Consider the following 27,877-nt stretch of genomic DNA (forward strand, 5'->3'; position numbering starts at 1 on the left):
TTAGGAAGAATATATGGAGTGCCAGACAAACAAATTGATGAGCAGATGAGAAAAAAATGTAAGCTAATAACCCGAGGGAAGGTAGATTGTCCAACAGAAAAATCGCTAACAAAACAAATTAAATATGGTTATGAATACAAACCTAGATATAGAAAAAAAGTCTAAAAAGTATAATCTATTCATAAACAATTTCTTACTCTAGAATGTAGAAAAAAAATTATTGCAATGAAGTGACAATTAGATATCCAAAGCGTAGATATTTTTTTAAAGCATTCTTAATTTCTAAAAGATCATTTTTAGTACTTCTAAAATCAGCCTTTTACCAACCCAAACATTAATCATTCCAGTTTAGGGAATGATCAGCAAACATTCTCATAGAATTAACTAATTTTCTCCCCACCTCTACTGCACATAGTTGGTCAAAAAGCCCGTAAAAAAAAAAAATAATAATTGCAAAGATAATTTCAAATGTACTGTCACGGTTCATCCCTCTAGAGAAGTTTGATTGTTAGGTAGTTTGTCTGTGCTGACATTTTTATGTATTGTAATTTTTGTGTGTGTCTGTGAGTGTGTTTTATTTATTATTATTATTATTATTATTATTATTATTATTATTATTATTATTATTATTTTACATTTGAACTCAGAAGGCTTTATCTAAAATAGGAACCAAATATCAACAAGAACGAACAAAAATACAATTAAATTCACAATAAATAGAGCTACTGCTGCCACCTTGTGGTTCATATTGAAATAATTGCTTCCTTGCAATGACGTAAGGTCCGAGGCTCATGGGAAATGTAGTTTAAATTAATTGAGAACTTCCTGCTTCCACGACAGCGATTGGAACATTTGGGCTAGGAGCTCACAAGTTCTTTATTCACCGGGAAAAACTGACAACTTTACAGACAGAGTAAGAATTTCCACCTTTATTTCCTGTATTTGCCTTAATGTGAAACAAGCAGCATTTGGTTTATTTTGAGTTGGGAACAGGGAAGTTTGTCAACTGAAGAATCGAGCCTATGGTTAACTCAGCTTGTATTGTTTATATTAGTTGGAATATCGCCACATTCTGTGATATATGATATATGATATATAATGTGAAATTTTAATAGGACAACCATTAAGTTTAGTTTCCTAATGGTTTAAGATACCAAAGATCTGATGTGATCGCGGCTTCTAGCCTTTGAGATAAGTTAATAAAGAGTTAATGTACCTGAGAGCAACAGGTTATTATTGTTCCTCCGCTGTTAAAACATAATGTTCACTTAATGACAATGAGATCTTTATAGACAAACTGAATGAGAATAGCGATTCCTGTACACATATAAAACAGAATTGATAATGATGATGATGATAATAATTATTGTTTCCTTCGTTTCTTAACTTTTTGTTAAAGCTCATATATATTGACATATTGCTGTTTGGTAAGGAGGTAAGAATGGGAGATGTATTCCTGTTCTAGAAGCCTCTCACAGGGCAAAATGTTCAGCTGCTGCTAGTTTCCAGAAATTAAAGGTAAAAGCAAATTGTGGCTGAAAACATGATTATTCATTGATCACATTTAGAATCAGAATTTCTTTATTATTTATATTAAAGGCTGAATTCTGATAAAAAAAGATTAAAGTCAGATTTCTGATATTAAATTCAGAATTCTGAGATTAAAGTCATATTTCTGAGGGAAAAAGTCAGAATTCTGAGGAAAAAAAAGTCAAATTTCTGAGATTAAAGTCAGATTTCTGAGATTAAAGTCAGAATTCTGGAATTAAAGACATATTTATGAGGAAAAAAGTCAGAATTCTGGGGAAAAAAAGAATTCTGAGAAAAAAAAGTCAGATTTCTGAGAAAAAAAGTCAGATTTCTGAGAACATATTAAACTGAAATAATATTTTAAAAAACATGTAAACTTTTTTTATTTTTTTCAGTGTCCCTAATCCCTTTCCGTAGCTCTATCCAGAACTCATATATATATATTTATAAGCGCTGTGTATCGTTGAAGCATTGTGTATCTATGGTTCTGTTGGGCTTCCTGGCTCCTGATAAGGTGAAGTGGGTCACAAAATAAAACCAGCTTATGCTCTGTTAAAGGGATTAATATCAAATTTCAAAATTCTAGAGCAGGTCAAAGAAAACAAAAATACTTAATAATTGAAAAAAAAAAAAATGATGCATGAATGTAAATAAGACCAAATAGGTTTTCCAAATGCTAGAACTCTGATAAGAAAAGAAAAAAATGACCAAACAGCATTAATATTTTAAAGAGCAATAAAAACTCCAAGACAATACATTCTAACATGCAAAGGCGGGCTCTGGTGTGGGCTCTCTGTTTATTGAGCTTCTCCTGCTGCACCAGCAGAATGTCTTTCACTGAATAGTTTCTTTCTGTTGGTCATTGTTTAGTGATCAATGTGACCTGGCTGTCTGAAACAATGAAGCCTGTTGGCCACTTGTTGTCTTATGGACACAAATAATGTTCCTTCAGTACCAAATAGGAGGACGCGCCCACAAACGCACTGATCTTGACCCTCCAATCTGATGTCCCTCATCAGTTCTTTGACTGAATGTCCAGAAAACGCTGTACGTCTGATTATTCAGCTTCGATAAACATTAGCTGTAAAGATCAGTCCTCATTGGAGAAACAATGATTTAAACATAAAATAATCATTCTAAATTAAAAGCTAAACCCTGAGGATTGTTAGCTAATTTAGATTGTTTTCATGTTTACACAAAATAAGGGACTTTTTGTTTAGGCGGCAGCTTTTAAGTAGGTCTCTTAGGAAAAATAAGTGCATTCTGTTTTTGTAATTTTCATTATTTCTTTTATAGATGTCCTTGAATCTGCAGGGGAAAGTCCTGCCATTGACAGCAGTGGCCTGGACCTCCAGCACCAGTTACTGTCCCAAAGAGTTCACCTTGGTAGGAAAACACATTTATAGTCTTATAAGATTTTTTTTCTCTTTAGCTCAAAATATGGCTCCAAGAAAGTCACAATAAGCTGAATACTGTAAGGTTAGAAGGGTTTTATGACTTAAAACTAATGGATCTGGTTTCTACATTTAATATCACTTAGTCCTCCTTTGGAGTATTCTTTAAAACTCATCAAGATTGCATTTTTGAAAACCAGTAAGTAAACTTCTCTCCATTCACATATTATGATTTTACACATTTCTCCACCATTTCTCCATCTGGTTAATATCAGTTATGGCACCTTGTTGTTTTACACTTTGTTTTTGGTCAATTTCAAAGTAAACTTAAGTTTTTTTAGTGTTTAGCATAAAAGAGACCACCTGACATATTGCAGGTGTGGGTATGAGTAAAAGAGAGAAAAGGTCCAAGTATGAAAAGTAAAAAAGAAATTGAATCGATCCCCTACGTGTGCAACCATTCTCTCTTTCCCATTTCTTAAGCTGATATTGCGTTTTCTTCTATGTTCATTATAAAATGGAATAATAATAACAAATGTTACAAAAACATCAACTTACTCAAAAATATTAACATTTACTAGAAAATTTAAACAAAATTTATTGGATATCAAATGGAGGGAGTGGCAATGCATGCTCTTTAGTGCTGCCATGATTAGTCGGCTTAGTCGTAAAATTCATCTACAGATTTTTTTTTTCGTCGCTGATTATTTTTTGTCAGCCTGTTTATCAGCTTTTTTTTTCTATGAAGCAAACCAATTTTTCTTTTTTTTTAACTTGGCTTCACCACACTGCATCTGCTTTTCCAACCCCGTGCAGTGGGGATTTTTTTAGGGGGGAAATTAGTCATACCTTTTGTATCTCCTCTTCTGTCTCCTTGAACCCCAGTCGGCCTTTGCAAATGGCCGCTCACACTGAGCCTGGTTCTCCTGGAGGTTTCTTCCTGTTAAAGAGAGTTTTTCCTCTCCACTGTCGCTACAAGCATGCTTATTGTGAGGGATTGCATTAGAGTCAATGAGTCGATGCAATCAACTGGTTTTCCTTAGATAGAAAACTTTGTATCAATTTGACTGGATGATCTGGTTGAACTGTAAAGTGCCTTGAGATGACATGTGTTGTGAATTGGCACTATAGAAATAAACTGAATTGAATTGGATTGAATTAAATTAAATTAACATTAGTCGACTAATTAAAAAAATATTCGAAAGATTAGTCACTAGAAGATTAGTCGTTAGTGGCAGCTCTGATGCTGATTGCAAGGCACAGCTGCTGAATGCACTAATGAATTGGAGAACACAAGAAAGTATCAGCAAATAAAGAAAAATATAATAATAATTGGCCAAAAATACTGTCTCAGTCTATCTATGCTTGAAAAACATTAGAAATGTTGGTGTTTTTCGCTGAAATAGGAGCTAAACAGAAGGAAACTGCCAAGTTGATGGATGCATGAGTAAGTACTGACAGCAGTTGGCGACAGCGTGCGATGTCTGCTGATCACACCATGTAAAATCATTATTTTCTGGCTCAAAAGTAACAAAGTGAGCGTTATCTGGACCGATGCTTGGCATGTATTCCTTCATATTAACATGAACATTTGTTTTTTGGTGAGGTTTTTATAGGCAAGGCAAGGCAAATTTATTTGTATAGCACAATTCAGTACAAAGACAATGCAAAGTGCTTTACATGATTAAAATATAGGAAAATAAAACAGAATCAAAGCAAGTAGGGAAAAAAAAGCATGTAGGTGCAATATGTGATAGGGCCCTTTTAAAATATGTGTCTGAAATGAGTTATTGGCACATAACAGCAACAGTATAATGACACTGTTAACAAAACCTAATGAAATCTTGTGCTGAGGGACAATATACTCTTCCCACGCAGATTTAATCCCTTCTCATTGATTTAAAGGCAGATATTTCTCTTAAGATTATATTTTCTTTTTTAACCATTGGAACTGACCTATTGGTTTATTTAGCTTGCCTTATGCGTTTATCTTCTAAATCCCAACTTTCTGCAGATCAGTATCACAGAAGATGGATCAGCAGCAAACTTCACTCGCAGCTTTGCTATGAAGTCTGGATACTACCTCTGCTTCAGCAAGGTGACTAACAGAGAGATGTTAAGCAGATTTTGGTGTATTCCAGCTCCCCTCAGCGGCCAATGGTCTCTTATCCTCCATAATGAACCATATTGTTCTCCTTCAGGACCTGAAACGTGGTGAGGTGCTTTCAGACATTCAGATTATTTCAGACAAGGACTCCATTCCTCACGGCTACAGTTATATCCCAGAGTACCTTGATCCAAGTATGTATAGAAGTGCCTAGATTGTTTCAGATTTTGTACGATAATCAAGTTTTTGGTTGTTTTATCAATTCAAGTTTTTGAGTTATTGCTAACTGTTTACTTAATGTGTGTTCAGAGACCTCGGTGTCAAAGAAGAAGCGGGTGATCGTTCGCACGTCCCCAGTGGCCAGCGTGGAGACGGCTGTGTTGGATATCAAACTGACAGCCAGAAGCAAAATGTTGCTGCAGCACTACACTTATGTTGGGTTAGTAATGTTCCTGTGGGCAAACCTACATACGAACAGGAAGGCCTTGGGAAAAATATTCATTTGAAAAGTTTTATGTCATTTTTTTTTTGGTTTAAAAAAGAAACTGTAAATTTTTTAGAGATACAGGGATATATTTCAGGTGGTTATTTCTTTAAAGTTTGTTGAATTCCTCAAATCAAGACACAATTGGGCACGCATTTTGTATAATATGTAAGATCTCTTGATTAAGTATCAATTATTTCAATGTTTCTTTGACACTGATGATGCATGAGCATCTCAATGGAAAGTTTAGTGGAAGGAAAATAATCGGACAAGCAAGAGGAATAACTGAAGCTTTAAGAAGATTTTAAAGGGAAGGTCCAGAAGGTTGGAGGATCTTTACAAGATGAGGTCTATAACTATCGTCAGCAGGTTTAAGGAGCCGACACAAACAGACATTAACTAGAACTGCCGCAACAATCGGATTAAGTAACTCCAGTCTAAGGACAACAGTATAAGCAAATCTCCTGGGATAAGTAGAAAAAAAAAAGACTCAGTGATTCTGTTTGTTAAATAAAAGTACATTTTAAATTGTATTGGGAAATCAAGGTTCTTTAGTCTGGACCTGGAGAAGGAGTGGAGAGGAATAGAATTATAAAAACTTTTTGAAGAGCCATGTCCTTTGCTGATGTGTGTCCTCTAACATTTATCAAGTTCAAACAAATAAAATGGAAAGTTAAGTGGAAGGAAAAAATGTGGCATGGTTGATAAAACATTCTATTGCAGAATGTACTCTTTTTTTTTTTTTTTTTATTCAGTTGAATTATTATTATTATTATTCAGTTGAATTTATATCATAGTACTTGATTGGCCTACAAACCAAACTCTACTCAACTTCTCATTAGATCCACATGCGGCGCACCTCCATGGCATGCTTCATTGATATTGTAAATCCATATTACAATAAACTAAAATCGAACCTATATCAATGTGTTTAAAAAGCCCAAAATAAATACGTTTTTATTTAACTTATTGATTGATTGACTTTATTGATCTCACAGTGGAGAAATGTACTTGTTGCATCAGCTCAATAGTCAAAAAGAAGGTGCCAAAAAGAGAAAAAGTTGCATGGGGTATATACAGGTGCTGGTCATAAAATTAGAATATCATGAAAAAGTAGATTGATTTCAGTAATTCCATTTAAAAAGTGAAACTTGTATATTATATTCATACATTACATACAAACTCATATATTTCAGATGTTTATTTTGTTTAATTTTGATGATTACAAATGACAACAAATGAAAATCTCAAATTCATCATATCAGAAAATTAGAATATTGTGAAAAGGTTCAAAATTGATGGCCCCTGGTGCCACACTCTAATCAGCTAATTAACTCAAACCACCTGCAAAAGCCTTTAAATGGTCTTTCAGTCTAGTTCTATAGGCTACACAATCATGGGGAAGACTGCTGACTTGACAGTTGTCCAAAAGACGACCATCGACACCTTGCACAAGGAGGGCAAGACACAAAAGGTCATCGCTAAAGAGGCTGGCTGTTCACAGAGCTCAGTGTCCAAGCACATTAATAGAGAGGCGAAGGGAAGGAAAAGATATGGTCGAAAAAAGTGTACAAGCAAGAGAGATAACCGCACCCTGGAGAGGATTGTGAAACAAAACCCATTCAAAAATGTGGGGGAGATTCACAAAGAGTGGACTGCAGCTGGAGTGAGTGCTTCAAGAACCACCACACACAGACGTATGAAAGACATGGGTTTCTGCTGTCGCATTCCTTGTGTCAAGCCACTCTTGAACCACAGACAGCGTCAAAAGCGTCTTGCCTGGGCTAAAGAGAAACAGGACTGGACTGCTGGTGAGTGGTCCAAAGTCATGTTCTCTGATGAAAGTAAATTTTGCATTTCCTTTGGAAATCAAGGTCCCAGAGTCTGGAGGAAAAGAAGAGAGGCACTTCATCCACGTTGCTTGAAGTCCAGTGTAAAGTTTCCACAGTCAGTGATGGTTTGGGGTGCCATGTCATCTGCTGGTGTTGGTCCATTGTGTTTTCTGAGGTCCAGGGTCAACGCAGCCACATACCAGGAAGTTTTAGAGCACTTCATGCTTCCTGCAGCTGACCAACTTTTTGGAGATGCAGATTTCATTTTCCAACAGGACTTGGCACCTGCACACAGTGCCAAAGCTACCAGTACCTGGTTGAAGGACCATGGTATCCCTGTTCTTAATTGGCCAGCAAACTCTCCTGACCTTAACCCCATAGAAAATCTATGGGGTATTGTGAAGAAGAAGATGCAATACACCAGACCCAACAATTCAGAAGAGCTAAAAGCCACTATTAGAGCAACCTGGGCTATCATAACACCTGAGCAGTGCCACAGACTGATCGACTCCATGCCACGCCGCATTGCTGCAGTAATACAGGCCAAAGGAGGCCCAACTAAATACTGAGTGCTGTACATGCTCATACTTTTCATGTTCATACTTTTCAGTTGGCCAACATTTCTATAAATCCTTTGTTTTTATTGGTCTTCAGTAATATTCAAATTTTCTGATATGATGAATTTGAGATTTTCATTTGTTGTCATTTGTAATCATCAAAATTAAACAAAATAAACATCTGAAATATATGAGTTTGTATGTAATGTATGAATATAATATACAAGTTTCACTTTTTAAATGGAATTACTGAAATCAATCTACTTTTTCATGATATTCTAATTTTATGACCAGCACCTGTATATATATATATATATATATATATATATATATATATAAACAACTGAAGTCTCAACTGAAGTTCAGTAAAACTGAAGTTCAGTAAAAGGATTATTGCACAGGGTATTAAATGGGTAATATTCTGATCTATTGAAATGAAATTGTAAGTATTTCCTCAAGACAATACATCATTAAAGGTTCTAATCAATCTGTGCAGCGACATCCATGGCTATGTGCTGTGGTGCAGAAAGGGACCCTTTTCCAGCCCCGTCCCCAAAGTCAAACCTCGTAGTGTCAGCTTGGAACTCCGCGGTCTCTCTCTGGACGAAGCAACGGACTCTCCTCCTCCTCTTCCTCTCCGACCCAGGTAAACTACCAAAGAAAGGTGCAAGCAACACCGCTTGGATCCCAGAGGCATTACTCATTTGGCTCAGCATCACCCTTATTTTTGTTGCAGGAACCTTCCTTCTGCTCCACAGCCAAGCCGGCTGAGCAGTCGCCGGCACAGTCTGCAGCCTAGGAATGTCAAGGAGACCTCTGGGGACAGCAGTCTTCAGGCAATAACAGGTGATGTGGAAGAGCAGCATTATTGTCAGCAAATACCTTCACATGTGACTCCAACTTATTCATTGGATAACTAGATCAAAAGTAGTCATCTTGACTGCTGACTGTAGGAGGCATCCTGAGGGATCAGTTGATTTTACATGTAATATTTTTATGCATCAAACGTTGTGTCCATCTAAGCTTACAGTGAAGTTCCTCTTATGTTATTTCAGCTACAGCTCTTTGTTATCTGGTGCTCTGACCAATGACCGCATGCTTTTTTTTGTATAATTCTTAACCATAACTTAACCTTGCTTATTTAGCAGCATAATTTCTGCCCAGAGCTCACTGGAAGTGATCTGTGAATGTTTTCTTGGTGTTATTTGTTCATTGCTGATTAACAGCTACTCTAACACTTCCTTATCCTTTTTACGTGCAGCTCTAGATGGAGTTCCCTTCAGCCTCAACCCAGATTTTGATCTGCAAGCAAACGGCATGGTATGGTTTTCTCTTTCTTGAAATATTTAAAAAAACAAGATATAGATTGAAAATTCTGTGTCTTTGCTAGATTTTCTTTCTCTCTTGCATATAACAGAGCTTTGCACAAATATTTAAACCCCTTGGACCTTACCATATTCTGTCATATAACAAGTACAAACTTATACTCTATCTTTTTATGTAACCTCTCGGTTCCACTGGATGTGGATTTCAACTACGCTGCAGCATTTCACAGACACCATCTTCCACAAGGAGCGTTTTCAAAATGGAGCGACTGCATGGTTGGACTCTGATTAGTCAGGATTGCATCACTGCACTATAGTAGTGTACTTGTAGTATTTAAAAAGAACAATTAATTAGAAAAGTAGCTCTACCAAAGTCTTTCATGCCTGCTCTTTATTTAATGTTTTTAATGTTAGGTGAGTTCACATATGTAGGGTTTTTCTTTTGATTTCTTGGTCATATTTATGACGGCTGTCGTTTACCTGTAGTAACGTAATTGTTCATTACATAGAGGTCAGGGAAATGCAATCCAAAGTCTGCACATGTTGTGTTTTACTTCTAATCTTGACCGCATCCGCTTTACCTCATCAACTGAATTCATGCCTGAACAATCCACTCTGCTCCAGAATAACGTGGATTTGACAAACAGCTAAAATAGAGAATTATTATAGAACGCCATGACCCTTCCAGTGAAACCACTCTGATTGGCTAGAATCGCTTCGATCAGTCGTGACAAGCCTGGCAGTGCACCACTGCGGTGCACACGCCTATTGCCACTTACAGTGGAACCGAGAGGTAACAAACCAGCATTAAGTAGTTATTCTTTACAGATTTTTGACAAAGTCTGAAATGTGTGGCACACTTTTAAATGTAGCTACGGTGGCCCTGAAGTGCAAACTGCAACTACAAATCTAAAAGCGCAACTACATAAAGCATAGCGCAACTACATTAAGAAAAACAAAACTACTTAAAGCAAAGCGCAACTACATTAAGGAAACATGGGTGCTAACTGAAATTCCGTGATTAGTCCTGAGCATATCCAGTATCACCTCGTACGTATGTCCTGATTCAAAATATTCCTGGATAACAGCAGCTATGTTTGGGGCGCCGACAATATCCATTTTTTCAAAAGCCGCAGCAGGCAGAATGACTTCCGGTTCAAGGGTCAAACGGCCCCGTCGTCCAATCAGAGATGTCTCATGTTTCCCACTGGTACCTACCTTTTCCGGTAGGTTAACGTAATTGTGTTTTCCTTAATGTAGTTGCGCTTTGCTTTATGTAGTTTTGTTTTCCTTAATGTAGTTGTGCTTTTAGATTTGTAGTTACAGTTTGCACTTCAGGGCCACCGTATGTAGCAGCTACAGATAGTGACAGAAGGGAGAGCATTAGACGGCATAAAAGGTCACAGCCTTTTATAATAATACATCTACAGAACTTCTAGAGTGGATCAAAATTAAAAGTGTTTTAGAATCATTTAGTTGCATCCATATTATGTCAGTACTTACTGGTGGTTCAGGGTTCCCGCAGGTCCTTAAAAAGTCTTAAAAGGCATTGAATTCTTCAAAATAAAACTAAGGCCTTAATTGGTATTAAAATGTCTTAAATCAGTCTTTCGTAGGTCTTAATTTTTAAAACATCATAAATAGGATTATTTTTATTACGATTTATTTTTGTAATCTAAATAAAACGTTAAGCCATGGTGTACGCCCTCAGAAGGAAGTGTAGTCTCAGGTTGACCACTTCATCAGCCAAGCTATTTGCTTAGAAAGTCAACTACACGATTTCCAGCCAGGATTTTTTTTTTATTATTCATGTAGAAGCTTTAACGCCAGTTTCTCTAAAGATTTTATGAATACAGACACCAGGGTGACCGGCCTTTGGTAGTTTAATTCTGTAATGCTGGAAGCATGGTGGTATCTCAGACAGCCTGAGAGAATATCTTAGTGAAGATAGGAGGCCAGTTGGTTGATGGGGAGCATTTGTTTGAAATGTAGACTAATTAGTGGGACGTGTGAAGAGCTGCTTGTCAAACCTGTAGTAGAAACTACTAAGGTCATTGTTTTGCTGATCGTTTTATTGTTGAAGTATGAGTTCAATGACCAACATTATCCTGTGGATCAAGGGGTGAGAATATGCAGCTGCCCATTTAGCTTATATTTGTCTCTGCTGCAACCAAAATTCCATTGAAAATTACATGGATGGAAAAACTTGCTTAGAGAGGACCGTCTAAGGTGTAGGAGATCCATGTAGCACTGATAAATATGCACTTATTCATAAAGTGATACGTAGATCAATTGTTCAGGGAAACATCAACATTTGGTTAGAAGCAGCTGGCACAGATAGAAAGATGGCTTCTCCACCTGTTTTTGTATAAACAGTTTTGAAAGCTATTTTTCCCTCTCTTCCAGTTATTACAACGAATTATCCTCTGTCATTTATTGATGTTTGCACAGCATTGAAACCATATAATCACGCTTACTGTGTGTTTACCGTGTTTCTTTAAGGCTCTTCAGATGAATTCCCAGCTAAACGACATCCGCATAAAGTCTGTCAAAGATATTGAAAATGAGGTAGGTTCAAATCTGATACGTGAGTTTAAAGACCTCCTCAAATGCACCATAAATATATATTTTTTTCCACTTTGCCTCTTAGTACAACTACACGTTTGCTGTGGAGGAATCTGCAGCGAAGAGGATCCGACCATCCGTTTCAAAATAAACCGCACATTGATCCTCACAATTTTGTTGCAATGTTAAACAATTTCTGTTACTTTACTGTATTTTTTTGTATGGGATTTTATGAGGTAACAACTTTATGAAGGGTGAAAATGAATGATAACCATTGTTACTTCTAGGTCCATATGTTGAATCTATTATGTAGGAGATCTAAGCCATTTTGTTCTCATGTTTGTTCAGTATAAGAAACAGTTTGTGGAATTGTGTTGCTTCTTTCCTAAGAAAAGAGAAATCCTGGTTGTTTAACTTTACTGGGAGAAGGATGTAATTATGTATATCTTAATAGTTTCAAGTAAACATCTATAGCATTTATTTTATTTTACATGTAGAGATTTTGCTGATGTATTTGAGTCTGAAAAAAAGAACACTACAGATCTTTACCTATTGCCTATTTCCATTTACTGTTCTAGGGCCTTATTATTATTATTATTATTATTATTACTGCTTTTTTGTTTGTTTTTTTGTTTTTTTCCAGGGTTTCTTTTGAGCTTGAAACTTTCCTGATAATGACTCTATTGTTACACTTACATGGTGCAGTTTCTTCAAAGAAAAGCAACATTTGTTAAACCTTTATCACCTCTACTTTCATGGGTTTTTATTAATGTGCTGCTTTGCAAACAGATGTTGGGAATGTTCTGTTAGGCATTTTACAACCAAATACCTGTTGGCAACCAAATTATACTTTTTCAAAAATAAGCACTTATTGTTAGGGAAAAATAAAGATCTAAATAAATGAATCTTGTATGTTTCCCCTATTTTCTGGTTGTTAAACAATAAGATTTGCTCTTTACATAAACAAGATTTTGGAAAGGTTTAAAAACAACAACAAAAAATGTCCTTAGTGTTTGCAGGACAACAAAAAGTGTCCTGCAAACACTAGTGAAAACCTCTCACATAAACTAGACAAAACATTTACCTCTTATTTAACCTACTCAAAAGCTTTCATACACACTACTGAAAAGCTTTAATACACACTACTGAAAAGCTTTCATACACACTACTGAAAAACATTCATATACACTACTAAAAAGCTTTCATATACACTACTGAAAAGCTTTCATACACACTACTGAAAAGTGTTCATACACACTACTAAAAAGCTTTCATATACACTACTGAAAAACGTTCATATACACTACTGAAAGGCGTTCATATACACTACTGAAACGCGTTCATATACACTACTAAAAAGCTTTCATATACACTACTGAAATGCGTTCATATACACTACTGAAGTGTTCATATACACTACTGAAAAGCTTTCATACACACTACTGAAATGCGTTCATATACACTACTAAAAAGCTTTCATACAGACTACTAAAACTATGCTTTTACGTTTTACTAAGCTTTTCACCAATTTATATGAACAGTTCTCACTACTTTGTATGAGAGCTTCTGAGTAAGTTATACAAGAGGTAAATGTTTTCCTAGAATATGTTAAAGCTTTTCACTAGTCTTTATGTACATTTTTCAGTATACTATATGGAAGAGTTTAATTTAATATGTGTATATGGAAGTTAATTCTGATTTATGTCACTGCAGGGCACCTAATAATTTCAAGCTCTTATCATTTATAATTTAGTTTGCAGCTGATATAAAAAACATTTAATTATTAAAAGACTAGAATTTTTCTTTAGAATATTTTTTAAAAATCACCTTTTATTCATATTTTTAATAATTAGTTTAAAAGTCTCTCTTCTCCTTTGTTTTCGCTTCTCTCTTTGTCCCCCAGACGGTTTCCACGCAGTGTGTCTCGTGCGGTTCTGATCCGCAGTACTGTTTGTTCAGTGACGGCTAATTTGCAGAACTGCAGCCCCTGCTGCAGAGCTTCAACAACAGAGCCCTGCTTGTTCGGCTTTCCGGAAAACCAGCTCTGATTCCAAACAGCTGTTTCCCGCCTCACACAGATCAGCTGCACACACACACACACACACACTCGGACGTAGTAGGCGGAGGCTGGAAGCAACACACACACACACGCGCGCGCGCTAGAGGAAACCCCATCAGCTGTGGAAAGAAACACAGCTCGAATTTACTTTTCGCTTCTCTTTCCCTCGTTCTCAGACTGGAATCCATATATCGGGTGTTTAGGAGTTTCAAAGAGCGAAGGACGCGTTCAGAGTGTTGTGATACAAAGGAGAAACCAAAATAGTTTAAACGGGGACGCGAATAGGAAGGGGGAGAAAACAGTAAAAGCGGACTACAGAAGGTGGCTTTGAAAGCATGGACTATGTCAGGATGCCGACAGAGAAGATAACATCCCTGCAGCACTTCAAACGGACGGAGAAGGATGTTATCGGAGGACTGTGCAGGTGCGTAACCGCGAGAAATGAATGGTTATTTTTGATACAGCGATGCCATGAGCATGAATGATTTGTTTCATGTGGCCGCAGCGTGTGTGGATGTGTGCGCGCGCGGTATGGAGGGGGTTATCGCATGCTAGCTGTTAGCTACTTACAGCTGGAATCTGCTAAAAAAATGGCAGCCAATAACTATGCTATTTACATTTTTTCACTCAATGCGATTTATTTAAATAGGTGAAACCATATGGATAGGATTTGTTTGAAGGAGCGAGGTGGAGTGGACGCATTGATGTCCAGATGGACGCCAACCACGTGGTGGATACCGTGATTGCTACTGTCGCACTAAACAACTCTATGTTTTTTAAAATCTAACGTTTCCCCACTGCTGAACACCAACAGTTTATTTCTGGATAGACACGTAAAGCTTTGGATCAATCGTTAGGTTTTCAGCTTTGGCATTTCTGTGTTTGAACAGCTGCTCCCTGCAGCGTACGTCGTCATGTGCTAAAATTAGCTTAGCGTGGCTAGCAGGTCTGTGTCGCTGCGCACTTGTGTAGCAACAGAATGGACTGTGGTTTGACCTTTTTCTATCCGTGTTCACACCTTGCTCTGGATTTAACTGCGTCGCCTGACGCAAGCCGTGGTGAACACAAGCGTTTTTTGCTTCTAACTGGCCGCAGACAGCGCGTTAGCTCGGCGCTAATGGCGAACAGCATTGTTCTCTGTGCCAAGAGGGGGGCCTGCTGTTGCTTCTGCTGCTGGTGTCACGTTTCACTAACCGCTACCGTTCAATGTAACGCCCCCTGGCGGCAGTAATGAAAGGAGGCACCTCGCTTGTAAATGTGATGTCATCCCACAGCTGGCTTGTTTTTCATCTGAGCTTTGTGGCCCAAGCTTTATGATGAATGTAGGCATTGCCATGATGTTGAGCATCAAAATTCTGCCCATTTAAGGGTTTAGAATGGATCCGATTATTGGACTGTATTGGTTTAATTTTATAGACTAATAAAACAACAGAGAGCATTCTGCTTTAAAACAAATATGCACAAAGTGAATGTTTTTTCCTGATGAAACTGTTTAGTCCAATGAAGCCATACAATTATTTCAAGTCACTAATGGTTTCTGAACTTCTTTTTTTATCATGTAAACAGAGTAAGAAAAAATATATATATGCAATTTTCAAAAAATAGAAGCAAAAATCAGCGATCGGTTAGACTGATTGATTGAAATAATGGGCCTTAAAAAACTGTATTCTGCAATGAACACATTGTCTTGGAGACTAATTCTTTAGTATCTTTGGATATATTAACATGATTTACTTATGTTGTCTTGAAGCTGTTTTTATTTTTCTAAATGGTACTGAGAGCAGGTAGTTATTTTAAATAAATGAAATAGGTCTGAACTTTTAATACATAATACAATTTGCATTTAATTATGTCGTGTTTCTCAAAACTGGTACAAATGTCACTGATGCTTGGATTGGAGAATGACATTAAACTCAGGAGTTTAAGGGTTAAGGTTTGATTTACAGAAACACTTTGGTTTGCTGATTTGTTTTTGTTTTTTTAAACCACAAATAAAAGATATTAAATATGATTTATGCAGTTTAGGAGGATAGGACTATGAAATGTCCCATAAGTAAATGATAAAAGTGACATAACATGACAAAAAGATTTTTTTTATTAGTTTCAGAAATCAGATGTCTCCCAGTGAATGTTGGAGCAGGTGGGGCTTCATCGTTTAAAGATTTTACACCAGTTTGCTTTTCAAAAATTCAAACAAACAAATGCAAATCCGGCTTCGTGCTGTTTTTCTGTCAAGTCTTTGTTTGAAACTTGGTGAGCCAGAAACTAACAAATACATCCCATCAATGCTATGTTATATTAGGGCTGAAACCATTAATCCTGATCAATCAACTCATTTAGTAATTGATTAATCGTTAACTGTAGTATAAAGGCTATAAAACATGCCCTTAGCTGACAGAGCAAAACAAGTGGTACTGTAATTATAGCAAAATAGCAAAAAATATATATCTAACCAATTTGCTTTTAAAATTAAAGTTTTTGTTCTGTCAACAGATTCTGTTGAGTTAAATCAGTTTCCAAAATTTTGCTTAGTTGCAATATATATATATATATGTGATTTGTGGTATTACAGGGTTTTTTTCAGCTGTGATCAAGCACTGAATCCAAAACATGTCTAGTTTAAACGTATGTTTAGTTTAAACAGCGTAGAAGAGCTGTTGGGTGTCCTCTGTGACAGGGAGCGTTTGTGGCTACGTGAACCGTGTTGTGTCTGACCTTCTGACTGAAGCCTTGCAGATCCTGTTCTTCAGGTTTGGTCTGACCGTTTATGTCGTTAATGGTGCCCCCGCCCCCTTCATTGTAAGTAAGAGTGAGCATTTTACAAGCATAGTGTCTGATGTTGTGAGGGTGACAGAGATCAGCCTGTGTGGAGATAGACGTCAGGATTGCAAGGTGGTCACCATCAAAGCTGCAGGTTTAAGGTTCCAAACATGGCCGTCAGGCTGCAGACACTATCAGCTGCACACTAATCTGCTTTTCAGTTTTTTTTGTTTGTTTTTTTTAAAGGACCTTTTCTTTGAAAGCTGTGTTTTTTTGTTTTTGTTTTTTTGTATTTATTATGGGTATAAATAACTACAGCTCTTATAAAAGTAATGAAAAACGGCACCTGCAAAAATATATAATTAATTAAAAAAAAAAAAAAAAATATATATATATATATATATATATATAAACATGCAGTTATACTAATCTTGCATGCCACAATTTTTCCATTTGCTCTTTTAATGTCCACATAATGTAACTTGGAATCTGCTCCAGTTTTTACTTGAGGAAACTTGGTTGTCACCATCACTGACTTTGAGGGGTGAAAAAAGTGATGCGCTTTTTTATAGAACTTTGCAAATGTAGTTTGACTTTTGGCAGAACACTTGAACCTGGTCGTCTGCAGCTGCTTCCCTTTAGTTTAAGCCTGTATTCAGCTCTATCTTCCACCCATCTAGACCAGCTTCCTGTTCGTTTAAAGAAAAGCTTCCCTGCAGCGGGACGCTGCCATGAAAACAGTGATTTACACTGTTAGGGTTCAGAGGTGGACTCTGTTGACTAACTTCTTATAGATTTTTATTTAGGGGCATCAGTTATGGGGGGGCTGAGCAGAAATGCACCTATCCCATCATTTTTGTGTGTGTAGTTTTAATTTATACACCCTTTTCTTTCAACTTAACATTTATGCTCTACTTATTGTTTTATGACAAAAAAAGACAAATGGAATAGATTAAATTGATCTGAGAAAGTTTTGAAACGGTCAACCTGATTCAAGTCTGCCTGTGATTAACAGAGACCTCTGTCACTTTATGGTTTTAATCTTCCTTTGATTTCTTACAGCTTAGCAAACATCCCCCTCAGTCCTGAGACAGCCCAGGACCAGGAGAGACGGATCCGCCGGGAAATCGCCAACAGCAACGAGCGGCGGCGTATGCAGAGCATCAACGCTGGATTTCAGTCGCTCAAGACGCTGCTGCCACACACTGACGGCGAGAAACTCAGCAAGGTGTGTTTTACTGCTCTGCTAAAGATGAGAAGCTGCACTCTAAATGCCAGTTGGTGGATTTTACTTTTAACGTTTGGTGTTAGAAATGTATTTAACCTTCCTAATGCTCACGGGTTCTCTCTCTGCCAGGCGGCCATCCTGCAACAAACAGCAGACTACATCTTTACCTTGGAGCAGGAGAAAACCCAGCTTCTAACCCAGAACAACCAGCTGAAGCGCTTCATCCAGGTAGCGGCATGTACAACGTTTGAGCCAAACTTATAGCACAGAATCAATTTTTGCATCCAATCCCACAGAAAATTGCGTCAGACGAGGTCGTGGTGTTTAGCACTCATTGAAAGTCAGTGGGGATGATCACAACCAACACGGTTTTACACAAGCGGCTTGCATAAATCAGACTGAGATGGAGCTTAGGACTGTTTTAGTTGAATTACGCAGCAATTCAGTGGTGATTTCATGGGTCTAACAGGAAGAAAGACGTGGTTACAAAGTAAAACACATCTGCTTTAGGAGGAAAATACAAAATATAATCTGTTAATCGCACGGAGGAAGAGTCAGTTTTGGAGTCGCATAGAGCACCAAGGAAACAGACTTGTGCGAAAAAAACAATCAATGAAACATTTAAAAAAGAATAATTTACCTATGATATGAGTTTAGGTGCACAGAAAACGGATAAAGTAGTGATTCCCTTTAAGCCTTGCAAAAAAAAAGGACAGAAGGTGCAGTTTATCACTCTCCTCATATAGTAAAATAGGGATCCTCTTTGAGCAAGGAAAACAAAATGTCTAGGTGCAGAGAGAGCAGGCAAATGAAGCTCATCTTTCTCCACTCTTCATAAAAAGAAAAAGAAAAGCAAAAACTTCAACAAACTTCTCAGATCTTTCTCTGAGAATCAGCTCTCTCTGCCTCAGTCAACATATAAACTGTCCCACAGTGTTCGTTGCTGCCTTTTTTCCTTTCTTTAGACGTAATTCTTGTGTTTTTGATGTATGCATATGAACATTCTCTAACTGTTCTGGTTTGAGATGCTGCAAAGACTTGTTAAGTGAAACTTTGCATTATAGGATGTGTCTGCGTTTTTATGTATTTTTTATTTATTTTGAAAAAAATTCAGAATCTGTCCAAGTCAAATTTGGGAAATTGTTTCATTTGTGTGCCACAAAGACAGAGGTGAAAATGATCTGAACAGATCTGTTCATCCTCTCTAGTCAGAGCTTCTCTCTAAGCAGTCACTGTGACATGGAACAAAATGGTATCAGACATTAAAAAGTCAGCTTGTTTGTCACCATTACAGATGCATTGGATCCAGCTGGTCACATCAGAACTGCAATCTTCTTCTCACTGTTTCACATTTAAAAGTCAGACTCGATGTTTTGTTTGAATTCAGTCTTGTCCTGAAAATGGAACATGATTAAAGTCAGGATTATAACATTAGTTCTAGATTTTTTGATATTGTTTTTATACAGGTAAGGCAATTTGTCAATGGAATAAAATAATTTGAGTTGAATGTATTTTGAGATTGAGTTTAAAATGAGGAAAAATCAACCCTGTTATTTTATTTCAAGTGCATAATATTTTATGCACTTGAAATAAAAGTGCACGAGGAAAACACATTATTTTGTTTTCCTGCTTAAATTAAACAAATTTGCTTAAATAAATTTTGGCAGTCTATGCTCTATTTTTACCTAAATAGTTTTTCACAGTTGGTAGGAATCCTTTCATGATCGCCTTCAGATCTGCTCTCAGCTCCTTTCACCACAGATGATATAGATTATCTTTCTAGAATATTCTCTCCTTCCTCCATTGGCACCTTCCACTGTAGCAGAGTTTGAGGCTCCTGTTGCAAAAAATAACCGCAGTTAAAGCTGTAACCAATGATTCTCTCAGTAAATCGACTTTTAAGTCTCAAGCAGGGTAACGACAAAGTCCCAGTTTTAACAACACAGACCTCTGTCAGCTTTTACAGGGGAGTCCGCTCCACTCAGGTTTCTGCTCTTTCCATAAACATGAGATGATTTCATGACGGTCAGAAATATTTCCCAACTGGTGAACTGGCTTTTCTTGTAAGAGAGGGAGAAATCTTTCAGCCAGCTGACTGGCAGTGTGACGAGGGCTTTGGTTCTATGTTTTATTATTAAATGGAGAAACTTGGATCAGGTTGGCGGTTTTTATCTGCATGAGAGTTTTAAATTGGAAGGAGGAATTTTGGGGTCGCAAACTGCGGGGTTAATAAACTTTGGTATACTTTAAAAGTCAGTAACCAGGAGAAGTGGGAGAATTCATATATACAGCAATTTTTTTTTGTTTTGGGGTTTTTTTTTTTTTTGTTTGCTTAATGAACAAATTTAAATGGAAACCGAATTTAGCTTAAACAGCAAGGAGAAAAAAGACATTTTAGGGGAACTCTCCAAACAACATCAAATGCAGAGCTGGTTTCTTTTCCTCTGAGCGTTCAGCCAGACGGAGCAATCTGATGCCTTTGATTGTTTGGAATTACTGACAACCATATAGTTTAAAAAGTCCTCCACCAGAGGCCACCAACTGGTTAGACGAGAAAGGATCTGCAGCAGAACTAGTCTGACAAAAATGTCCCATATCCAGCTGGAGGTTTGATGATTGGCAGGTGTTGTTATTGGAGCGTGTGACTGTGTGTTATGAGCCTTGGTAAGGATTTGGGTAGATCTGATCTTTCCCTCCCTCTCAGGTCCCGTTATTCCTTTAAAAGTCCTTATTTCTGTGTTGGTTTGTTCATAATGCTTGGTCAGGATTTATCTGAAGAATTTACTGATGTACGATTCATTGTTTTCACAGGAATTTAGCGGCTCGTCACCCAAAAGGAGGCGTGCTGAGGAGAAGGATGAAGGGATCGGGTCCCCGGACACGCTGGAGGAGGAGAAGGTGGAAGAGCTGAGGAGGGAGATGATCGAGCTGCGGCAGCAGTTGGACAAGGAGCGATCTGCCCGCATGCAGCTGGAGGAGCAGGTGATCTCAGCTGTGCGTTTAATTATTAAACTTCTGCACTCTCACCCTATATTTAACTAGCTGTGCATGCATGAAAGCCGCTCAGACAATAGGCTCTTAACCCATGGTTTAGAAAAGCAAACACCAGAACATAAAACAGATTGTAGTGCTGACACATTTATCAGAGCGGCAGCCGGCTGCTGATTGGATCACATCCTGGATCTTCCTGAACATCAGGTTAAAGCAGCAGGTGCTGCACACAAACAGAAAGTCAAACAGTCAGTTAGAATGATGGGTAAACATTAACGGCTGTATGAGTTTAATCATACTGACACAGCCAGCGTCTCAAATAAAAACGTTAATAAAAGCTTTAGATCTTTAGTCTAGCCCCCCGCAATTTCAGATACAGGTTTATCTGTTATAATGAAATCTAAAGCAGTCATTGCTGCTTGCAGGTGCGGTCGCTGGATGGCCAGCTGCATCCGGAGCATCTGAAGGTGATCACCCAGCAGGTGGAGGAGGAGCAGGCACTCATCCAGAGCCAGACGCTGCTGCGGCTACAACAGATCCACGCCGCCGCTGCTGAAAGGCAGACACACAGTCCTCAGGTCAGAAACCCACTCCTCTAGGTCTGCATGCTGCACATTACTCAGCTTTAGGGCAACATGAGGCGGCGTCTATTCACACCTGACAGCCTCTGCCTAAGCAGACCAGAGAGTGAACCCACTTTCTGAGATCAGACTGTGGTGCAAGTCTCCTTCTGTGTGAATGTGGACCAGCCTCCATGACTTAATGAGTCCGGGACCTGTAGTGACAGTGAATGTTGGACTGAAACTGAAGTCCTTCCTGATCTGTTGTGTTTTACTTAAAGCTGCTGGCAGCCTGCGTTCATCAGCGCTGTTTAAAGACTAGAAAGAGAACGATTAATCTGGACATTCACAGTGAAGCTGCAGCTGTAATAACTGCACAGAAATAAAGCACCCAGGGTTTCCATTGTAGCTGTCCTCCATTTTCCTTTGTGTCTCACATGGATTTGTTTACAAAGTATTATTGATAAATAAAGTCCACATTTGGTCCAGGCTAAATGAACCAACCACAGATCCTTCCTGGTCTGAATAAAAAAATTATTTAATTAAAAATCCAGGATCTTCAGATTTGGTTTCATTGTGACCTTCTGTCTTTCAGGTGCTGGCTCCACCCACTCCGCCTGCCCCCACCCACCACCCCACGGTCATCGTCCCTGCTCCAACACTAAACCAGCACCACCACGTCACCGTGGTGACCATGAGCCCTTCTGCCCACACCAGCACGGTGTCCACTTCCAGACAGAACCTGGACACCATTGTGCAGGTTAGAGCTTGTTTTACCCTTTAAAAAGGAAATCCAGCAGGTCAAAGGTCAGGTCCGAAGGAGCAGGAGAGGATCCTTTAAGGCTGGTTTATGCTCAGAAACCAGGTCGTCTTTGTGTGTCGCCCCCGTCCCTTCTGCAGACACTCTGCTGCACCTCTCCAAAATTGTATGTCGCTGAAGACAGGAGGCATCTGATTGCATCCGCTTTACACTATGCGTATTTCCTGTTTGGTACCTTACTGGCTTGTTGTTTGTGTGACAGCCATTGTGGAAAACGACTCGTGAAGATGGACCAGCTAAAAGAGCGAGGTGCGCGAGAATGCCGGGACCCTTTTTCCACCTGGATCCCCGCTCTTTTTCGCCCTCACGTCCCTCCGTTGTCCCACAAACCTTCCCCCACTTCCTCACCTCCTCAGCCATATCTAGACCCACAGCTAGTTCCTCATTGTCTCTCTTGCGTTGTGGCGTGGAATAACAGCGCAGACCAAGCTTCAATATTGGGTATAAATCAAAAATATCTGCTTCATACTGTCAACAAGCTCACTGCGACACACTGCAGGAGTATAACCTGCCCTTTAGAATCAGGTCAGGATCAGGATTCCAGCTCGTCTCGTCCTCTGGTGACTCCTTACACTGGGGATAAACATCTATGAAACCCATTTAAAGCCAGAATAAGTTCTAACCAAATTAGGGCTGTTGTAAACGAATATTTTAGTAATCGAGTAATCTATCGATTATTCTTACGATTAATCGAGTAATCGGATAAAAAAAATTTATAAAATAAACTATTGGCAAATCTGCAATAACACCAGTTAGTCCAGATCAGTCCAATATCTCCTTTTTGAGCATCCCTAACAGTTAAATGTTTGTAGTTTAGAAAGTTTACTTGTAACAGTAGTTTGCTTTAACTTGAAGAAAAGTTATAAGATATTAAATTATATTCAAATAATAAAGTGGCAGGCTCATAAATATGCTTATAAAAATGTCTAAATGTAAAGGTTTGAGTTTGTACAGAGTTCTGCAGCCTTAACTAGTCATGATAAAATGCAAAAATGTTGCTATTTTTATTAAAACGATGCTATTATTTATTCTTGATTGCTTAGGTATAAACAAATATAGAATTACTACAAAAAATATTAATCAAAAATTTCTAATTCATACATAACAGTAGCGAGAAGAAAAGACTGTAACTTTTCAGGATGGAAAGACACCAATAAATAAATGCTTTTCAGCTTATGCCTGTAATCTGTTGCTGCGTATTTTTATTAACAAACTTACATTAAGTCCTGCATAATTTCTCTCAGTTCCACCCTCACATACAATTTACACTACACCCGGTTAAGTAACCGCTATGTTTAGATGTAACGTTAGCAAAATAATGTGCCTCAATTTACATCTATAACATGGCAGATTATCACACAACGTAGTTAGCAAAGAGAACATAAACGTTACCTGTTGGCAACCGTGTACGAGTTGGATGCATGTAGCGGGTGTTTTCTCTTCAGATGCTGCAACATTGATGTCGTGCTGTTGTGGTACGCCAATTCTGCTTTGCAGTGGATGCATTGCGCTGTGTTGTCCTTTCTGTTTAGCCTAAAATGTTCCCAAACTTTGGACATTTTTTGTCGCTTTCGGGGTTCTCCTTCTGAGCTTTCTCCGGTTCCCTCCATAGCTACAAACTTAGCACAAGCGCGCCAGGCGCTAACGGAAGTGGTAGCGTTGTGCAACACAGAAACCCTCCGGCTAGACCAGTGTGCTGCGTATTTAACAGCATTGCTTATTACAATACAATAAATTTAGCGAAGCTTCGAGGCAGATAAATTTCCTCGAGGATTTTTTGTAATCGAGTTACTCGAGTTACTCGATGAATCGTTTCAGCCCTAAACCAAATCCTGTTTCACCTGATCCAGAGAAACGATAGTCGCATTTAAAGAGTACACAGTCCTGAAGAGCTCCGATTCTGTCATCCGTTTTGAGCATTTTAATACTTGATTAATCGTAATTATTTAAAAAACTATTCAGCTAATTTAGTTATCCATTCTGACTAACTCTTAAACTGCTAAACATGTACCAGAAACTGTACCAGAGAATATAAAACAATTTTATATGAGATGTAAAACCTTTGTTTTTCATGCATGCTCTTTATAGAACATTATTTTGATTTACTTGGTTCAGGTTCTATAACACAAATCTTCTATTTAGAAGCTTTTGCTAATAATTGACACTTACACTGTTGTTTATTTAGAGCCGGATTCTGGGCATTAAACTTTGGTTTGGTTTTACATATTGTGTTACTTACAGAGCTTTTAAAATGTGCTGGTTTTTAATTGTTATATGTATGGGAATTTAATTAGAGAACCTCTTTTTTTCTTTTTTGTATTAATGAAAAATATAAATAAGTCATTAGATCCCCGTACAAAATGTCACCATTTGACTGTTTTTCTCCTGTAACCTTCAGAATCACTTTAGAAATGTAACACGACTCTCAATGCAGCTAACATTAGCTACGCCGCATTGCAAACAGGTTTGCCTTTTCCTTCAGGGAGTCATGAAAGAAAAGTTACATTAAACTGGATTTATAAGCAGATGTTGACTTTTTAGGGGATTTGGTCTTAAACTTTGGATCAGCCATTGATAATTTTTTTGCCTGCTCCAGTTTCTCTTTCTAAACTTTAAAACCGGGTTGTACCTCAGGTCGTTAATGTCAGTGTTCGATACGGTCGATGCCGGCCGTTGCTCCTGTGTGATCATGGTTCGCCATCGTGACGATATTCTGTTGGGTTCTCATCCTCTCAGGCCATCCAGCACATCGAGCGTACTCAGGAGAGAAGGGCCAGCGTGGAGGACGAGCAGAGGAGAGCCGTCATCGTCAGCCCCACCCACGTCGCCATGGACACCGCCTGCTCAGACACAGACACGGACACAGAGGGCGAAGACTGTTTGATGAACTGAGCCGCCCCAATGAACTCGTGCCACCCCCGCTCCACCACACGCGCACAAACACTTAAAACACCTACTCACTGTAAGATTCCCTCCAGGAGCTTGACTACTCTCGTAAATCTGTCCTTGGCATTACCTAAACTCCTAAATCCAGTGGTTTAAGCTCTGTGTCAGGTCTTGTACTGTAATTTTTCTGAGTATTGAAGAGGTAGGAGGGTCAGCGTGCAGAGGAAGATCTGTAGGATCTCTACACTCTGCAGCCACTTGAATAATCCAACGTTTTTCTAGTGAGGGAGAAAAAAAAAATAAGCTGTCGGCCAATCATGTTTATTCCTTGTGCTTCTCATGCAGCCACAGCGCCATCATAGCCCATCTTCTGTCACTATAACAGTGTAACTACAATCTAATGGAGTCGGTTTATCACAAAGTTGAAGGTAACAGTAAAGTAAACGAGGAGATACCTTATTAAGATGCAAAACAAGGATTTGTTATTTGTTTCAATATATTTTTAGTGGCTGTGAATTAATTAAGCTAGTATAAATTTCAGAATTTGAAGATATACAAACTCTGATTTACTTGAAAAAGAAGCTGTTTTTCTAACTCTAAACAAGCCCTTGGAAATAAGCTGAATGCCTTTTCAGGTCTTTCAGTTTGGTGGTTTATTTGCTTTGTGTCAGGGTCACCAAAAGCTGAAGGTTACTATTTTTTATAATTTAAAAAAACAACTTAAAGGACTTTTTTTTTTTTTTTTACCACTTAGAGCTTCTTTCTTTATTCTCATAAGAAGGGGAGGGGGGGGCACCAACATGTTTTTAACTTGATATCAGCGCATCGTCTAAAAACATTATGGTGCAGCCTTTTTTTTGTAAATATAGGATCAATCCAAGACAGTTTGACTGAATCATCTTTTGAATCTGCAAATATTTCCAATAAATTTGGAAGCAGATGGGCATAAATCGCTTCTCCAGCATTTCCCCCAATAGGCCTGGATCCACCATCTGGTCTCAGTGACTATGCACTAGAGATGTTGGGATTTATGCAATTCCATCTTTTGTACTTCTGTCCTTGTTTCTTTTATTTTATTTTTTTGTGGTTGCCATCATTAATCCATACGGCTAAAGTTCTCAATGCACCGTGTTTGAAACTTGACACGTTTAAACGGAAGAATGTAGTACTTAGGAGGTGTTTTATTTTTCAATCATCACCACGGTGATCTGCAGCGAGCTGAGGCCAAACATACCTGCAAAAAGTCCCTTTTTCTTGGTCTTTCTTGCATATTTAATTTCAATAATTTTACTTTGAACTCAACAACAGAGGAAATAGATTTATGGGGTTTACATTGCAAAATTTATACAATAACTTGATAGAACCAGCAATAGATTCTCGTGATCTGATTTAGCTAAAAATGATACAGTGTCACAGTTTTTGCACATTTTCTTTTCTTTAACAACAGCAACAATTCCTGCTGCTGAGATGTGCAAGCTGTCCTTATGCCAGCTTTCTGGCAGGGCACAGAAACGGGTGGGGGTGGACTGCTGTATATTCTGTGCTACATTTGCAAAGTCTAAAAAATTGTTTAGTAAGACTAAAACGAGTAGAAATCCCCTCCTGTAGGAGTTAAATATCAGCACAAGGCTAGGACAGGTTGGAGATCCCAAATCCCCGTTTGCTTTCATTTAGAAAACGGCAGAAATTATGTAAAAAATATTATAAAAATGTTTTTAAAAATTCTGTCTTGTGGCCTTAACTCCTTTTAAAACGTCTGTTCCTTCATACAAGTTTAACCAGGTTGTGCCTCCATTTTGGCCATTTCCAAATTTATTACTTGGAGCAGCAGTTTGGGTTGTTGTTTTTCAAGCATAAAAATAATGTGACACTTTGATTAGTTTCATTAAAAAAATGAATTAACTGTTGAATTTAACTGATGATCCCCCAGCGATTGATTTCCACTCATCAGAAACACACAGGAAAGCTCTGAAGAGAATTGCATATGTGCCACTTAAAACCCTCACAGCCCCATATCTCCGGGTTTCTCTTTGAAATGCCCCAAGTCTGTGCACCTCATGTTACTTTGCGCGTGTTTCTGCTGGGACTCTAACTGGAAACCCCTGTTAGGAGCCTCTCTCCTGTCATACTCGATTGGATCCGCTGATTTGATGCTGTAAACATTCCTTCGTTTGGATCTGTTTTTGTCTTTTGATGTTGTGTGTTCTGTTGCCAACCAAATGCATCTTATTTTTCCTTGTCTTAAGTAGGGATTTTTTTTTGTTTTTTGTTTTGTTTGGCATGTTTGGACTTTATTCATTCATTCACTTACCAGCTGGTTAGAGTAGTTTTTCATGCCAAACATGGGGAGGGGGATTACATATTTTACTCTACAGCTTTGTTAAAGGGTTTAGTGTTGTGCAGATCAGTGATCCACAGCCTAAATGTTGGTGAGCTTACCATTCGGAGAAGCGCCTCACCCTTTGTTCCTCTACATTTGTTGGCAGCACGGCTGTTCTGTGATGGATTTTTAACATTTTTTTATGAATATGAAGCACTTGTTCTGTACTGCCTAAATCCTGTTTTCTGTTCTTTTTCTGCTACATTTTATGTTTTCTAAGCTCTTTTCTGTGATGCAGTTTAACATCTGTCGTCGTTCAGCTGTTTACTTTTATTTTGTCTCCTGTTTCCCAAATTATAGTGACAAGCCGTTTTATATTTTGCGTGACTTAATTTTTTTTTTCTCATCAGTCCAGGGCAATGCCAAGCTGTTATATTTTGTTTATTAAAAAAAATTGGG

The 27,877-nt window shown here is 38.1% G+C and overlaps 2 protein-coding genes across 3 annotated transcripts; both read left to right on the forward strand.

Moving 5' to 3' along the window:
* Positions 1-787: 787 nt before the first annotated feature.
* Positions 788-12,699, forward strand: mvb12a (multivesicular body subunit 12A). The gene is made up of 10 exons (XM_038307344.1): positions 788-913; positions 2,827-2,916; positions 4,939-5,022; positions 5,126-5,225; positions 5,341-5,470; positions 8,401-8,550; positions 8,641-8,750; positions 9,166-9,224; positions 11,732-11,797; positions 11,880-12,699. Exons 2-10 carry the CDS (start codon positions 2,827-2,829, stop codon positions 11,943-11,945), a joined length of 855 nt encoding a protein of 284 aa, XP_038163272.1. The 5' UTR covers positions 788-913; the 3' UTR covers positions 11,946-12,699.
* A 1,221-nt stretch (positions 12,700-13,920) lies between these two features.
* Positions 13,921-27,863, forward strand: LOC119798036 (transcription factor AP-4-like). 2 transcript variants are annotated; one of them, XM_038307372.1, is made up of 7 exons: positions 13,921-14,277; positions 17,676-17,841; positions 17,971-18,069; positions 20,653-20,823; positions 21,258-21,410; positions 21,988-22,152; positions 24,949-27,863. In XM_038307372.1, exons 1-7 carry the CDS (start codon positions 14,189-14,191, stop codon positions 25,102-25,104), a joined length of 999 nt encoding a protein of 332 aa, XP_038163300.1. In that variant the 5' UTR covers positions 13,921-14,188; the 3' UTR covers positions 25,105-27,863. The 2 variants fall into 2 exon arrangements, with proteins under 2 accessions (XP_038163300.1, XP_038163298.1); XM_038307370.1 differs by having other exon boundaries at positions 13,922-14,277; positions 20,653-20,835.
* Positions 27,864-27,877: the final 14 nt, after the last annotated feature.

This window comes from Cyprinodon tularosa, unplaced genomic scaffold, assembly GCF_016077235.1.
Source record: "Cyprinodon tularosa strain WSP-4 unplaced genomic scaffold, ASM1607723v1 ctg608, whole genome shotgun sequence".
Classification (NCBI taxonomy): domain Eukaryota; kingdom Metazoa; phylum Chordata; class Actinopteri; order Cyprinodontiformes; family Cyprinodontidae; genus Cyprinodon; species Cyprinodon tularosa.

Excerpts from the sequence above, each read along its gene's own strand:
- mvb12a (XM_038307344.1), top strand. The coding sequence starts at position 2,827 with ATGTCCTTGAATCTGCAGGGGAAAGTCCTGCCATTGACAGCAGTGGCC. Across the intron at positions 8,551-8,640 it reads CCTCTTCCTCTCCGACCCAG|GAACCTTCCTTCTGCTCCAC; the intron begins GTAAACTACCAA and ends TTTTTGTTGCAG. Across the intron at positions 8,751-9,165 it reads CAGTCTTCAGGCAATAACAG|CTCTAGATGGAGTTCCCTTC; the intron begins GTGATGTGGAAG and ends TTTTACGTGCAG.
- LOC119798036 (XM_038307370.1), top strand. The coding sequence starts at position 14,189 with ATGGACTATGTCAGGATGCCGACAGAGAAGATAACATCCCTGCAGCAC. Across the intron at positions 14,278-17,675 it reads GTTATCGGAGGACTGTGCAG|CTTAGCAAACATCCCCCTCA; the intron begins GTGCGTAACCGC and ends GATTTCTTACAG. Across the intron at positions 22,153-24,948 it reads ACCTGGACACCATTGTGCAG|GCCATCCAGCACATCGAGCG; the intron begins GTTAGAGCTTGT and ends TCATCCTCTCAG.